Raw genomic sequence first — 16,659 nt, forward strand, 5'->3', positions numbered from 1 at the left:
GGAAACAAAAAATAAACTTTCTATCATAAGTTTCTCTTGGTCTGGTTTGTGCCAAATAGCTAGCGGCTCTGTCTGCCTCTGTCTTTCTGTCCAGTCTTGGAAGCCAGTGAGTCTGAGGTTACCTGAACAGAAGGCCTGTGCCGTGGAGACCTCAGGCAGACACCCTAACCCATCACCTCCCTAAACTCTGACTCATCACAAAGTTCAGGGCAGAAGGTGGAAAAAGTTATAGGTGGTTCCAAAGTCTGAGTCCACTCCGCCCATCTCTGAGGAAACCAAGTTAATTCACTGGGCACAAAAACGTGTGAGGAAGATAGAGAAAGAAAGAAAAAGGCCCAGGGCTTTGTTACCACCCTCAGGGCCACACAGATCCTGCCTCTTTCCTGAGACTGTCCTAGGCCTCCACTGGTTGAAGAGGCTGTTATGCCAGGCTGTAGACCCCAAATCCCCTACCCCTAACCCAGCCCAACATCCCTTCTCCACTCATCGCCCTGAACCCAGTTGGCTTCTTTTGCTACGATTAATTTGCTACAAATGGAAGGTACTTACCCCATCCTAGCTTGATTGGGAAACTCCTCAGAGCAGCTAAAGCGCAACTAGAGATTTGCACATTTACCGACTGCTTACACTGATGCCGTCTTTCCTTTTAAAAGTTATAAAACAGTAAACTTTATAAGCCCCAGTTCCGGCTATATGACATTTGGGTGCCAAATGAATAGGGTTTTGTCTATGAATTAGATCGTAAAATCATCCATAGCACAGACAGATCGGCTCACTGGCTATAAAACGTCACGTGGGGCCATTAAAGTAAGTTTTATGGTTTTGGGGAGTTGACATCCAACATTATATACCACATAACATATAATCTCACTGACGCTGGACTCCATTTGACTCTTTTGCAGGCTACGTGTGCCGCCTGGTCATTCAAACTGTCAATTTTAGGTCCAGAAGTGTCCAAACCACAAGTTCTCAAAACTCTGAAAAATGGCTCCCACCGAGTTAAGGTAAGCTCGCCTCCTGAGCGCTTTCAAGTTTATTTGTACTTCGAAACCTCTCTCTCCCTTTCTCTCTCATTGTTCTATAATTCTGAGGCTGCCTCTGAATGCAAAAAGGGAGAAGCAACTTTTTCTCTGATCAGATTAGCAGCGCCAGGAGCCACCTTTGCGGAGGCCGCACGATGAACAGCGCTTGTGGCCGGGGCGCATCCCCAGGCCTAACTTTAATTGCTGCATAACCGCGGATGTTAATGACTTCCGCTGCTCCCGCTGGCGTGTAAAAAGATGATTTTTGTGTATGAGTGGGCCTGTGTATGGAGACACGGTAAGGCCGACCCCTCCCCTGCACAATTCCGGGGCCAGCTCTTGGTGGGGGGTCCTGGAGCCCTGGGATGTGGGGCTGGGAGACAGGGGGGCGCCGTCCGCAGGCGTGAGCTGTGCTCCTCGGTTTGAAAGAAAGGCCATTGCAGGTCCCAGGCGGCTTCTAGCGGGATTCCTTACGGGCTGTGGCAATGTGTCTTCGCGGGCCCGGGTCATTTGGCAGGGCTGAACTGAGGTGGCCGCCTTTAGGGCCGAGTTTCAGGCTGGCTCGCGAGAGCAAGAGGGTGGCAGAGGCCGTCGAGGCTCGGGTTGCACCTTTAGGGTGGGCCCCTAGGTTGTGAGGTCGAACCCAGGCTACTTGTGGCTACGGGACTCCCCACCTGGGGGAGGAAGTGCTCAGCAACCCTCCCTCACACCCAGGACCAGGCCCTAAACCTTGTTTGCCTGAAGCTTCTTTTTATTTCAGTGGGACTGTTCTCACCCGCCTGTGAGTCTGAAGCAATAAACTTTATGGCCGGATTTAACTTTAGTCTTTGAATCCCCAGGCTAATTGAAAGGAATTAAAGCACTTTCTTTTCTTCCGCCTTGCCTTTCTTCTCCCTCTCTTCTTTCCTTTTCCTCTCCCTTTTTTTTTTTTTTTGTAGAATTAAAACATCTATGCACAGGACCCTCAAAAGGCAGCTTAGGTGTCCCCCTAGATAACACTAAAGATTGGAGAAATTTACTCCCCCTCAACATACAGACGAATTTTCTCTTCCACACTGTGCTCTAAAGTTTTGGGGGAAATTGAGGTGTCTTCAATGCCCAACTTAAAAGTCTCCAGAGCCATTAGGTTGTTTTTCCTGACACATCATAAAGGGTAATTTAGGGAAGAAATTGGTCGTTTGTCAGTAGGAGATTTCCGCCTTTCTTTTGTTAGCTGCTCTTTCTGTTTGATCCCAGGAAATTTACATAATCCGTGATTTCCAAAGCAGTCTCCAAAATTGCACCAATGGGTGAAGTAAGGTGAAATAAATTTTTCCTGGGTAGAATTCTATCTTGACTTTAGCCACCCTTTTTGGCCCCATCCCCCTACATTGGCAAAACCAAGCAGAGTAACTGGGGACTCCTGGCCTGTTCTGGGGTCTTTTTCTGAAAGGGCACCTATAAAGGACGGAGTAGATTTACCCCAATCCCATTTTAGGAATTAAGCCAAATTCTCCAACTGCATTCAGAAATGAAACAAACAAAAAAATCCCCCATCCCTGGATGGACTTTTCTCTTTTGGAGCTGGACAGTTTTCTTTGCAAGTACTTATTAGTAAAGATATTTACTAAGTGCTTAAAGTGAACATTTTTGAAGTATAGATTTGAAATTTCAGTCAACTTTATTGTGCAGAGACCACCTACGCTCAACACAATTCCAACAGAGGTCACCAAGGCAGGTCAAAAAAGCAAAACCTGGAAAGTTTTTGAAATCAAAACCCTCCCACTAGTACTACTTTTCATCAATAGTGGCAAGGTGAAGAGTCTCTGAAATCATATTGTGTATCTATAAAATGAGCATTAGTATTTTAGCACTCAGAAAGATGTGTCCACATCTTAGTAGGAAGCAGAATGTGTGTGTAAACTCTGCATGATTTTATAATTTCATGTTACTGAAAAATTCTGGAGTCTTTGTTTTGCTGCTCTGAGTTTTGGGTTCTTTATTGGAAGATAATTGGGTTATAGTTCCTAATTTTAGTTTCTCATTTGGTGAGCTTGCTTGGGTGATTTCTTGGCAACTGAAATTAGAAGCAGGAAAAGAATGATATGGATGCTAGTAGGTTCATTTGAGTAACTTGTTTAGGGAAAGTATCCACACCACCTCCATGGCCACATCCCACCTTGGGGTGTTGGGACGGGTAGAAAGGCTGTAGTTGTACTAGCACTACACAACATTGAGAATGCTTCCAAGAAATGAAAGAAATGACAGACTATAAATATTGTCAGCTTACATATTTCTGTCTGTTTAATCTTCAAAAAACTTAAGTAAAATTTAAGAGAACAGGCGAGCGCATATGGAGTTAAATGACTTTTTAAAAACACATTAGCCAGTCAGATCTATGTGAGTGCTATTGGAGGAATTTCTTCTTTCTTCTTATTGTCATAGGAAGTGTAATAAAGAGGATGGCTGGTTATCTACTCATTTTGCAGATAAGTTATTTCTTTTTTGCATTCTTTTGGGTTGTTTTTGCAGAGAAGCTTACTTAGGAAAAAGATCTCTGACATTGAGGGCTTTATGAAGACATCTGCCTCAGCCACTGGCAGAAGGGTGTCTGTGCTCTTCATCTTGTAAAAGGAGAAGGCAGTAGAAATGTTGGGGGGAGGGCTTGTTTGTTTCCATAAGCTGAAGAGACAATATTTCCTGAACTATAAATGTAATAGGAAGCTTCTGGTCATGCTCACTTAGGGGTTTGTTAGGGTTTCCATGGTCTAATTTCACAATATGATGCTATGATTCCTTTGCTCCTACTCTTTCTCCTGCTTCACCATAGTGGCTCTGGGAGAGTAAGACAGAGTTCTGAGTTCTGTTCATTTGTTGAGATTCTAAGAATATTGTATCCAAATAATTAGTAAGGGAAAAGCAGTTCACATCTTAAAAGATGGGCTATTAAAAAGGCAAATGATCTTTTTAGCTTAAAAGATATCCTGCTCAGCTGCTCTCCTGCCTTGGCTGGGGGTTCTGTCCATGGCTTGCCCACTAGGAAGAGTGCAGAGTATTGTGGGCTCCATCCTTTTGGCTTCTAAGGAGGAATTTCTTTTTAGGCAATGACAAAACTATAAATTGGGCTCCCAGGCAGGGCTGAAGGGGTGAGCCTAGCTCCCACCCAAATACGCAGGTGATCTAACCAGTCTTGCCATTCTAAGCCCCTCAAATGGAAGGTCTGCCTAGGTTTGTTTTGTTTTATGTTTTTCACAAGGAAGTTTGTTCTTCTCCCACCAGGTCCCCTACCCATAAACCAGTCTTTTCAATAATAATATTTGTTATGAAGGTTATTAGGTAATTATTGCGACTTTGTGAAGCAGCCCTCGCTGGAGGTGAAGTCTGTCATCGCCTAACAAATGATGCCCGCGCAGTTCACTGCCGGGTTAAGTAAATGCAGAGAAGATAAATCTGCACACCCTAGGAATCGCCAGCAGAGCACGCTTTAGTACAAGTTCACAGTCAACTTACCAGCCTGGGCCCACTCTCCCAACAATTAAGGCTGCGTCTTTATTTTTAAATAAAGGGAAAATTTGTCTCTACCTCCCATTGCTTGCTTCCCCTCATCTTCTCTTTTCTTTCCCTTTTGCAAGGTTCTCCTGTTCTACTCCAAATTTTCCTTATAGAGTGGAATCATGAGTAATTACAAGTTAACCTTGTTCCTAAGTGCTGATAAAAGGAGGCAGGAGCCTTATTTGACAGGAAATACAGTCACACATACAAAAATTTCGAGTTCACCCTCTAATTCCAAATGGCAGTGGCAGAAGCAGGTTGTCCTGAGGTCCTAGGAGGCCTCTGAAAGAAGAGGCTGAGCTTTGTGTATCTTTGTGGTTAGTGTGTTACAACTGCAGGTCAAAAAGTTGAGGGTCAAAAGTTTACATTGTGCAGCACTCTTAGTCATCTGCCCAGAGTTTGATGTCAATGTTAGAGCTGCGATCTTGACTATCAGCACAAAAGATAAAATGGCTCGGAGTGATGCGTGTATCATGGTATGGACTCCAGGTGAACCCTAGTGGTTGAATGACCTCAATTATGGAGGAAAGGATAAAAAATTCTTCTTTTCAAGAGTAATACATGCTGTATTTCATCTTGAATTATCGCTCCCATTCTGAGGGAATACCAGCAAGTAAATAGGCGTAGTTATTGAAACACCAACACCTTAGATGCTGGAGAACTAGGAGTCAGTCTGTGGGTTGTCACAAAATGAAAACACTCAAAATTCATCAGTGGACTTTTAAGCAATAATGTAGCAAGTTTCCAATGTTCCATGGTATCTTCAAAGACAAGAGAATGGTCTTGTTTTTTAGTTGGAAAGGAGATTTTAATTGACCAGGTTTTTTTTCCCTTATATTTTTAGTACAGATAATGACTCCCAAAGTGTGTGATAACAGGAGCAAAAACAGGCACAGCTTGCAAAATGTAATCTTTACATTTTCTAAACATAGAAAATGCTTTTTCTGAAGCTGCAACCTGCTGGATGTAAAGTGTCCTCAGAGTGGGAGAATGGGAAGGAAGTGGAAACCCTCCTGAAAGAGAACAGATTCCCCCCCCCCCACACACACACAGTACCACCACCACAATGATGAAATGCTTACTGGTGCCATGAAAATGCTCCTGTTTGAAGATTTTGCTATGTTTACTATTGAACCATAACTGAATGTAAAATAAATGCTTTAATCTATACATGAATAAGTAACCGAAGAGAATGCAGAAAGGTAGAGTCCACAAATGCCGGGCCACTTTGTATGATCACCATGACGGACTTCTGTTCTCCAGAAAATACTTTTAAAGAATACGTGTGTGAGGTGGGGGCGGGGGGAGAGAGAGAGAACGCTAAGGAAAGAGGAAGGCAAGTGGAGGAGGAGGAAGGGTGGGAGAGCAGAAAAGAAAGAGAATAGTGTGGTAAGGAAGTAGTCTGGAACGATGCCTCATATGTGAATTGCAACTGAAGAGCTAAACTATATTTTATCTTTCATACATCTAGATTAGTTTTGATAGAATCTATTTTCCTGGGGACATATTTTCCTTCTCTATGTATTGACCTGCGGGTGATCAGTGTAAGGAAACAGAAAAGAGAAAGACGAAATAGTTTCGCCAGGTTTTCCTTTTTAACTTCAGAAATAATTCATTTGCCAGAATGTACAACCTTGCAGGAATGTTTAAGATTATCCCAATATAATAATAAATACATCTGGTTGATGGGATTTAACCGTGCCAGGTATATTCAGTGGTAAAGTAAATATTTACCAAACATTGCCTTCGTGGAAGTAATCAGGGTGCTTCTACTATGCGATGTGTAAGGTTTTCATTCTGTTCAAGAATGAAAGGTTGGAGCCAAATGGGGATTTGCCAGATGAAATAGAAGAAAGGAAACAACAGTGGTAATTGCTGTTTCAGCAGTGAACACTTCAGCACATCTGGGCAAGTGAAATGAAAACTCCAAAACCTCCTCTATTACTCACCAAGACAATTGTATCTCCTTGAGAAAAAAATTTCGATTGTATTTTTTTGTTAAAGACACATGACACACTTTAGAATCACCTTCAATAATCACAGACACTGCTTAGCTAGTCTTTAAAGCGAAAGAAAAGTACTTGCAGAAGTTATTGCTTTTAGAGTACTTAATTCCTTATTCAAAGGATTTTGGTGTTTAGGCCTCAAACAATCCTAGTAAAAATTCATGTATAATCCCAGTATGAATTTCCATCTTTGTGTTTGGGTTATTTTCATTAATTTAACCCACTACAAGGAAATGACCCCTCAATTAATTGGTCAAATTGCTAGTAAAGTGTTGTTCCTTTAAAATCATGTGCCTAGTGTAGGCAGGGAGAAGCCCTCAAATGCCAGCATTAGGCATTTTGAAATTCTGCCATTCCCCTACTTGGCTCCAGGGACACGCATTGGATAGAGAACAGTCTGGGGGTCTTTCGCTCTAAAGAACAAAGGACAAATACAGTCAATACATTCCATAATGTTTACATTTCCTTTGCCTTTTCCCCTTGGTTTTTCCTGAGAACAGTGACCTGGGCAAAGGACCCTATTCTCTAAAAGACACTGTATAGACCTTTTAGAAGCGCAAAGTCCAAGGCCGAGGTGAACTTCAGGTCAGTGCGTCTAACAAATATGAAAATGTCGGCTGGTGAAGGGCGCGCCTTGTGATTTAACAAAGACTGTCAATGTGTAAGATTAATAAGAAATAAAATGCACACGGTGTCACTGTTCGGTCACTTTGAAACTTGGGACAGGATTGCATTCAAGAGGGAAGGGTGTTACAAATATATTCAAAATGATTCAAATCAGATTCAAACCAAGCTGCAAACACTGCCTCCCTCTTGCCCTCCTTCTCCCTTGGACTCCCGTCACTCTCCTTCTACATCTGGGATTCGAGAATATGATTAAAAGTTATTTCACTTAATGGGATTTTAAGAAAGCTTTTGGTTCGAAATACATGTTATCCCTGCACATGGAAACAAGTAAATGTTCTTTCCAGTTTCCAAGGAAAGGATAACTCTTTCACCCTCCTTGGGACTGGAGCCAGTTGGTGTATGAAGATTAGCATGTTCCCTCTCTCCTTGATTTCAGAGCAACCCATCGTTTCTCCGGGAGATGCTCCTGGTAAACTCCAGTTTATTGAGTTAGTTCCTTCCTGGCTTTATTTTGGTGTGTTTGATCTTATATACAGATAGTGGTGTTTTTAAAAAAATGTTTTTCAAACGATTATTTCATTGAATGGAACAATACTGCGGTTTGCAAAGAGGGATGGTGGAAGGTTCAGAAAAGGCACTGAGATTGTTTATTACAGCCATAAATCTTGCAGTAAAATGTCAAAATGTCCATGTGTGAGATAACACTTGGTGGTCCTGGCTCCATTCGTGTTTATGATACAAACTGAAAAGACAAGTTACAGGCCTTGGGGGATTCTGCGTAAGCCCATCTTCCCAGTAGTAATAGAACCACAGGCACAGTTAACTCCTTTAGCTCAACCATATACAAAACAGTGCCCATTTCGTTAATACTTAAACATAGAAACTCAGTAGAAGGTTCTGAGGCTAAACAACATGAATTTAGGATTTTAGTGTCTGTGAATAATGTTAAACAGACATGGTAAGATCCTAGTATTCAAGACTGATGACATAGGAGAAGGGCAAGATTTCCTTGTCGTGCTTTTTCTTCCCCTGAAGTTTAGAGAGCCCAGATTTATGATGCACATTACATATATATATATTATTTATATTACATTATATAGTATATGCATTTTTTTTCTTGTCAGGGAGAGGTACTGGTTCAGGCAGCTGTATCACAAACTAGATTTTCCCCCAAGTCCAGAGAAAGGGTGTCTAAAAAGTACACTCAGTGTTGATATCTGTCTGTGGCTCAGATTTCATTAAAAAGAAGAAATTTTCAGGGTCCTTATGTCAATGGACAGTACTTTTCACACACACATACATCCAATGGGGAAAATCTCTTTGTAGCACTTGAGCATGATTCCAGTTAGAAGGCTAATATGATCCCTTTTTTTAAATTAATTAATTAATTAATTTTTTTGGCCGGGGCTGGGTTTGAACCTGCCACCTCCGGCATATGGGACCGGCGCCCTACTCCTTGAGCCACAGGCGCCACCCATGATCCCTTTTTTAAACCTCTTTTCTTAAATTAGTTTAAAGATTAGTCCCATATAATAGGCTTTATGTGGCTAAGCATTAAATGACTATCCATCAAATGGATATATTCTAGCATTTTGTAACTCATATGAGTAACCAATATAAATGAAGATAGAATTGACATTCCTTTTGAAGTCAGGCTTAGGCTATAACTTTCCTTGTTTGAGTTCCAGACTCAGTTGTGAGAGAGCTGTTTATATTGCTGTTTGAAAAATCAACTAAGGTGCACCAGCTGAAAAATCCTTGCTTTACATGCCAATATTAAAGTATTTTTAGAATGGTGACTAGGCCAGTTTGCACTGTGTTAATTTAGTCTGCAGGGTAGAGGATCTAACTGTTTCTGTTAGAAAAGGAAAGAGAAAGTACACAGTATAAACAAGGTATCAGTATTTACTTCAAAAATCAACATTAGATAGAATTAATAAGTAATTTATTTGTTAATAATGGCATAATTAGTTTACCCATCAAATTTCAATTACCAAATGGAAGGCAACAGTCCCCTCTCCCTCCTCTCGGTTACTGATATCGTTAATATGCTAATTTTCAGCAATTCAGAAATTATAGACTGCCCTATAAATATAACTCTAGCCTCTTAATAGCCGAAGAAAGGAGCATCCATAAAATTCTTATCTGGAAAAACCCTTCAGCCATCAGACCCCGGTAGGCAAGGTGTTTATTCTGTCCTTAGCTCATTTTTGTTTGGGATTGTTCTGAAATAGGAAGTTCAAAGCTCCGTTTTGTGGAGGCGTCGTTTCTATTCATTCCCATCCGTGGGCCATCTTCTCTCCCTCAATCACACCCGGCAAATGCAGGCATATTTAGCTCTCACATCGACACCTCCATCAAATTAGACGCTATTAGGAAGTGTTAAATTTTCTTAGGGAAAAAAAAAGCAAAACATATTCTGCCCAAAAGAAGGAAAACAACCCCGTGTCTATCTATATTAAAATGGCCTCGCTTTACGTCGTTGGGTCAACTTCTCTTCATTGCCCACCCATCCATCCTTTGCGGCTCCTGCCCAGCATCTCAAAGCACTGGCTCTCTGGCAGATGTAGCCGCAGGGTGTGGGAAGGGATTCAGCGGCCGAGAATAGGGTCTATTGGCCATTCCAGGGCCTGGATAAAAACCGGGATGCCCCTTGGTCCCTACTCCCTTCCCTTCCCTTCCCCCACCTCAGCCCCCTCCCTGGTCGATCCTAAACTCTGGAAAACCCAAGAGGTCTGGTTGGTTTGGACCCCATGTCAGCTCTGAATCGCGGTCGCCTGGCTGCCCTGAGGCCTAAGCTAGGAGTAGGGCCTGAGAGGTCCCACAGTTTGGCAGCGCCCGAATTTCCAGCTGGAACCAAAGTTGGGGGGCTGGGGCCCAAAGCGTCTGCTCCCTCCTTCATCCCGCATCCCGACAGAGGAATCCATCAAGCACCCCCGGGTTTCCTGATCCGGGTCCACGCGCGCCGCGAGCCCATTGGTGGGGGCATTGCACGTGGGGCACGGGGCGGGGCGCGCGCGGGGCTGAGCCGGAACGCGCATGGGCGGGGGAGGAGCGGCGCGAACTTTGGTGGTGGCGTCGGCGGGAGAGGGAGGGATAGGCACTTGACAGCTGGGGGAAGGGAAGGGCTCAGAGGAAAGGGGGATGGGAAGCAAGGCAAGAGGGGGAGGGGCCTCAGCGAGCCCAGAAAAAACGACAACGAGAGAAAAATTAGTATTTTTGCACTTCACAAATTAATGACCATGAGCTCGTTTTTGATAAACTCCAACTACATCGAACCCAAGTTCCCTCCCTTCGAAGAGTACGCTCAGCACAGCTGCCCTGGCGGCAGACACGGCGGCCCAGGCGCGGGGCCCGGCTACCAGCAGTCCCCGGCACGCGCGACCCAGCGTTTGCCGCTGCAGCAGCCTCAGCTCCCTCACGCTGGCGGTAGCCACGAGCCCCCAGCCTCCTACTATGCGCCACGGGCCTCCCGCGAGCCTGCCTATCCCGCAGCCGCGCTCTACCCCGCGCACAGTGTCGCGGATACCGCCTACCCCTATGGCTACCGTGGCGGAGCCAGCCCTGCGCGGCCAAAGCAGCCTGAGCAGCCCCCAGCGCACGCCAAGGTCCCAGCGCACGGCCTGCATGCGAACCATGTCCTGCAGCCAGGGCGGCAGCCTCCGCCGCCACCTCCCCAGCAGCATCGCGCTGCGGCCCCTGCGCTCCCGCGGCGCTGCGAGGCTACCCCAGCCATCTCAGGCGTCCCGGCAGGGGGCAGTGCCCCCGCTTGCCCGCTGCTCTTGGCCGACAAGAGCCTGCCCGGCCTGAAGGGTAAGGAGCCCGTTGTGTACCCCTGGATGAAGAAGATCCATGTCAGCGCCGGTACGTGGCGCCGCTGGGGAGGCGTGAGAGGGCGGGCTGGGGCCGTGCCTGGGTTCCACGGACGGGGTCAGGAGGGAGAAGTTCAGGGGAAGGGGGCGTAGAGAGGTGAGCCCCCATCTGGCTTGGACGTCAGTGGGATATGGGTATGTGCGCGACAGTCAGCCGCCTAACGTGATCCTAACGTGAGAACCCTTTTGTACCCAGGGTCCCTTTATCGGGAGATTTACGAGACGCCAAACTGTTAGGGCAGTAATTATAGTCCCCATAAATTTAATTGCCCTGGCAGAGGCTTCAGGCCATGTGTCTTTGAAGCTTTTCTTCAGCCCCAATGCTCAGCACCATTCTTTATGGCTCTCGGGTGTTTCCCGTTGTCAATAGCCTGTGAAACATTTTCTTTGCCGTTTTATGTATCTTGAGTGAACTTGGTGTCGGGTTATTATATAATGATTATGTCCAATTGCTCTTCCCCACCCCACCTTCTCTCTCCTCTTCCTTTACTCTTACACCCGCTCCTCCTTGGCCTTCTCCTTCCGGGTTCTGGGCGTTCAGTCAACCCCAGTTATAACGGAGGGGAGCCTAAGCGTTCTCGAACAGCCTACACCCGGCAGCAGGTCTTGGAGCTGGAGAAGGAGTTCCACTTTAACCGATACCTGACCCGGCGGCGCCGCATCGAGATCGCCCACACACTCTGCTTGTCCGAGCGCCAGGTCAAGATCTGGTTTCAGAACCGGAGAATGAAGTGGAAGAAAGATCACAAACTGCCCAACACCAAGATGAGGTCCTCCAACTCGGCCTCTGCTGGCCCAACAGGGAAAGCGCAAAGTCAGAGCCCACACCCCCACCCGGGCACTTCCACACCCATTCTTTCCTCCATATAATCTTCTAGAATACCTAGACCAGCTTCTCTTCCTTACCTGCTTTTCTCCTCTCTTTTCCTGCCCCTTTTCTCATCAGTCCCTCCCCATCCTGGACCATAATAGACACCAAAAACCTAACTTAGTGAAAAGGATAACCAAAAACAAGACATTGTATGGGTAACAGCGTGTGCTGGTTTCCACCCAGGAGAGGACATTTGTCCCGGATCCTGGCTGGTGGAACAACCTCATAACATTGCCAGGTTTGCATACCTAAGACAATTTGCTATCAAATACTTAAATACTTATGGGAAGACTAAAGTCAGCTGGGCAGCCTATGCTGACAGGGACATGTACTTATATATTTGTTGCAAGCAGAAGAAAACAGACCCTTTCTCCACCTTCCTTACCTCCTTCTCTCCTGTTAAGGCAGCTCATACAAGATTGTCTTGAACCGAATACAATGAGTAGACATTGTGGGCCTCACGAGATTATTTAATTTTCAAAATGTGTAGACCTTGATGAACGGTGTGACATATTAGTTTCCCTTCTATGCATTTATTTAAGATATTCTTATAGAGATATTGTTGTCCTATTCTGGGGCACAATCTTGGGGGAGAGGGGAGTTCATTTAGATCTATGTGGAACTGTACAAATTGTGATATGGCTATATGGAAAGCCATATGCTAAGAATAAAATCCATTTAAAAAACATTAAAAATCTAAGACAGATCTGTGCGTTTTCTAAGCTCTTCATTAAGAAAACAAAAGTCCTTTGGATTGAGATGCTTGACCTTGCATGTAAAATCCTTGGCTTGGCTTGTGTTCACTAGGATTCTGACTGCTCACATAATTGTAATTTGTGTATGTGTGTGTGTGTGAGACAGAGAGAGAAAGTGTGAGTGTGGTTCAACTTGAGTTAAACTTGTCAAGCTTCACCCACTGTGGAAAAGTTCCAAAGAGCAGGAGGGTTCTTGAGCTCTGAGAGGTCTCCTCTTCTTCCCAAACTTGGCGAGGCTTTCAGGCTTCAAGTCTCTGTAAGGCATAGAAACATGTCCTTCCAGGCAATGAAAGCTGAAACCATGCAGTGCTGCAGGCCCAGGAGTTTCTGCAGCTGTTCTACACACTGAACTCTGAGCACACTTGGAAAGAAGTGGTCCCTTTGGTATTTATTACACCTTCACACTTAATCTGCCTGTTTCCCTGGAGATAAAAAGTAGTTTGTGCAAAGGGTTGTGATTGTTTTTTGCTTTATGGCTGTTATTAAGGTCCTCTTCACTAACCACGTCTTGTGAATTTTTGTTTATTTGCTTTTTTTCTTTTGAAGGAATACTGTTCAAAATAAAGTGAACTTTTCCAGTACACTCTCAAAAGTTTCTTCTGAGGAAAGAAAAAGCATAATGATATCCCCTCCCAATTCACCCCAGGAAAGTAGACCTGATAGAGTTCAATGCTGGAAGAAAGCCAAATTGTGAATTAGGGTCACTTTCTTCAATTTATTTGTGATCTTTCTGTTTAATCCCAGATATCTAGATCCAAAAGGCTGAAAATCAAAACACACTTCTCCATCTCCTTAACCCTACTATTTGTTTATCATTTCAGATGTGCGACATCTCTGTAACAAGGTAGAGAAAACCAGCTTGCACTAGCCCCATGATATTAGAATTGTTAGCTGGGTGGCGCCTGTGGCTCAGTCGGTAAGGCGCCGGCCCCATATACCGAGGGTGGCGGGTTCCCGGCCCCGGCTGAATTGCAACCAAAAAATAGCTGGGCGTTGTGGCGGGCGCCTGTAGTCCCAGCTACTTGGGAGGCTGAGGCAAGAGAATCGCTTAGGCCCAGGAGTTGGAGGTTGCTGTGAGCTGTGTGATGCCATGGCACTCTACTGAGGGCCATAAAGTGAGACTCTGTCTCTACAAAAAAAAAAAAAAAAATTGTCAGCTGATGCAGTTTTTAGATTCTCTAGTAATTTTAGCATAGATGAAAATTATAGTGCTCAATTACCTCTGAAATTATTAGAGGAATTTTAAACACATTTTTTTCATCAGTGGGAAAACCCTTAGCAAGTGTCAGCACTGGTACTTTTTTCACCCTGCTGCCCTGTGTGTGACTGGATAGGGTGAGAGGAAACTAGAGTTGAGAGGAAAGTGATGGCCACTGTCTCTAAGGGGCCAAGAAAATTCAGGGGCAAACAAATACACCCATGGCTTCCCCAGTCAGGGCTAACCTGGAGTAAAGAGCATTTTATAAGGTGTGAACCGATGCCAAGGATTTCTGAAGGCTGTTCAATTGCTGCTGAAACTTATTAACTCCCCCCACTATACGTACGCACTTGTAAAACGAAATTAAATCACGCTGAAAATAGCAATTTTTCCCAGGAATCATTAATCACCTCATACAATAAATACTTCTTTGTAATTCAACAGCAATTCTGAAAGGCATTCTCTGGGAAAAAGTCTGTGGAAGAGAGAGGGATCTTCTTGCAAATAATGTTGTTTTGGGCAAAGATGCAGCATCTTAGCTGTCTGCTTTAAAAAAATGCCTAGATTCTTGGTGGAAATTGAGTGTCAAGCCGCAAAATCTCAAATGGCAGATTGTCAACACTTAAGGTAAATTCTTGTATTTCTCCTTGGTGGGGAAGGAGGGGTATGGGGCCATTCATTAACTTCATGCTGGAGGCAGGTTGTATGGGGATGAAGGAGGTGACTTTCTTTCACTTGCTGTTATAGTCTATCCAGAAAAGGAAGAGAATAGATATAGTTTTTCTGATATTCCACAACAAAATGGCATTTTTGTTCAAACTGTATTGGTTGTTAATGCATAAACAAGTTTTATAAAACCAAAATTTTGAGTTTTACAAAACCAAAATTATTGACAGTGATCCAAATGATCATGTAGTTTCTTCACAGTATTTTGCTTGTTTCAGATTTGGCCTTTTAGGGAACTTGTAATGGATTAGAAAATCTCACTTTGTGCTTCAAAATCATGCATTGTCTGAGCTTTGCTAGGGCAACCATAAGAGTTCACCAAGAGGACAAATTTTCTATCTCATTAATTGTTTTTTTTTTTTCCCCTAAAGCAAACCCTACTGGCCCCTCAAACCCTTGACCTTTAAAGACAGTATTTTGTAAGCTCTGTAATTTGCCTACTGAAATAACCCTTTCAATTTTTTTCCTCTCTCTCTCCCTCCCTCCAATATACACTCATCTACTTTAGTCACAGAACCAAGCTGTGCATGACTTGGGAGATAAAAGTTTTGTCAACATCTGAAATCAACCTAAATCGGATAGGAGACACTTTAATGGTCACAGTTTGAATTAAGTACTTAACACTCACCCCCTTGAAGAAAAATGGCACTTTGCAGGCTTTCTTTCCTAGTTTTGCTGAAATCTATGACATACCCGGTGTTTTATTACAGCAGGAATTCAACTGTGACAGGCTTGGTAGTACTTACTACCTAGGATGAAGCTCATCGGGAGATTACCTAGATACATGCGGGGAGGCCCTCTCCACAGCTTCTCTAACTTCTTACACAGCTATTCCAGGGTATCCCAGTCCCCGACACCTCAGCAACCCATGGGATGGGTTTCATAATCTCACCATCTCTCTTCTGTACCCTTGTTCCCTGACGCTGCCAAACTCTGTTGCTCTTTACACTGTTGCCTTCCCTCTAGCAGTTTCAAAATAGAAACAGATCAGGGACTGTTTACAATAGAAAAAAAAAAAAAAAAGAAAGAAAAGAACCAATGTAGCAAACAGAAACCTGAAGATTCCCATTTGAATGAGTGTTTTCTGGGCAGGCAACATGGTTGCTGTCCTTAGCACTCCCTTAGTCTCTGCATCACAGACCTAGTCCTATGTAGGAGACCACAGCCTTTTCAGCTTTGAAGTCTGTTGCCGGGGTGACGCCTGTGGCTCAAAGGGCGACGCCTGTGGCTCAAGGAGTAGGGTGCCAGTCCCATATGCTGGAGGTGGCGGGTTCAAACCCAGCCCCGGCCAAAAATCACAAAAAAAAAAAAAAAAAAGAAGTCTGTTGCCGGTCCTCTGTATTGTACACTACCCCAAGAATAACCTTGCATGTATGTCAAAAAAATATGGGCTGGAAACAATAGAAGAAGGAAGAGAACATACATCTCTTGAGGCAGCTGTGGCTGTCTTAAAACCTTCTGCTGCAACTTCTGGCTTGAAACTCTGGCATCTCTTATTCTGAAGGATCCACACTCCTGGAGTATTCTCTATCTCCCACCCTTTTTAGGCCAGCCCCACTTTCTTTGGGATTGATTCCTGGGGCTGAAAGAAAATCCCAGATTGAAAGAGTGTACTAAGTAAAAGACCAGGAGGCCACTTTGGTTCAATCTTCTCAGTTTACAGATAAGAAAACTGAGGCAGCTGAATAATTCCCACCCCCATGTTCACTATGTTAATAAATGTGTAGGTTGGATGGAGCCTTTAGTCCCACCCTGATGGGGGTGAGTACACAGACATGTTTCCTCTGTGGAAGCTATTCTGCTGGGAATGGATGTATGTATCTGGGCATACGTGGATGGATGGCCACAGGTGTGTGCAGTCAGAGAAAAAGGGTGGGTTCTTGCCTGATGGGCCATCAAGCTGAGCTACGTGGGGAATTTTTGTAACCAAACCACCCTAATCATGACAGATGGGTGGACTGACCACTAGGCTAAGGAAGGGATGGATGTCAGGGTGCCTGGAAGAACGGTGGGCTCCCCACTGTCCACAGTGCTCACAATCCCAGAAAGAG

General features: G+C 44.4%; 2 protein-coding genes across 4 annotated transcripts in view; both read left to right on the forward strand.

The window, feature by feature from the left end:
* The window catches only part of HOXA3 (homeobox A3), a 46,146-nt gene that overhangs the window by 11,179 nt on the left and 18,308 nt on the right, over nucleotides 1–16,659 (forward strand). For 2 of the 3 annotated variants that reach the window (XM_053608399.1, XM_053608397.1), the window contains exon 2: nucleotides 903–1,004. The gene's annotated coding sequence lies outside the window, so the exon portion shown is untranslated. Of the gene's footprint in view, nucleotides 1–902; nucleotides 1,005–14,377; nucleotides 14,510–16,659 lie in introns of those variants that run through there. The other variant, XM_053608396.1, reaches the window with a different exon arrangement.
* HOXA4 (homeobox A4) lies at nucleotides 10,317–13,230 on the forward strand. The gene is made up of 2 exons (XM_053608403.1): nucleotides 10,317–11,050; nucleotides 11,600–13,230. Exons 1-2 carry the CDS (start codon nucleotides 10,423–10,425, stop codon nucleotides 11,926–11,928), a joined length of 957 nt encoding a protein of 318 aa, XP_053464378.1. The 5' UTR covers nucleotides 10,317–10,422; the 3' UTR covers nucleotides 11,929–13,230.

This window comes from Nycticebus coucang, chromosome 11, assembly GCF_027406575.1.
Source record: "Nycticebus coucang isolate mNycCou1 chromosome 11, mNycCou1.pri, whole genome shotgun sequence".
Lineage (NCBI taxonomy): Eukaryota > Metazoa > Chordata > Mammalia > Primates > Lorisidae > Nycticebus > Nycticebus coucang.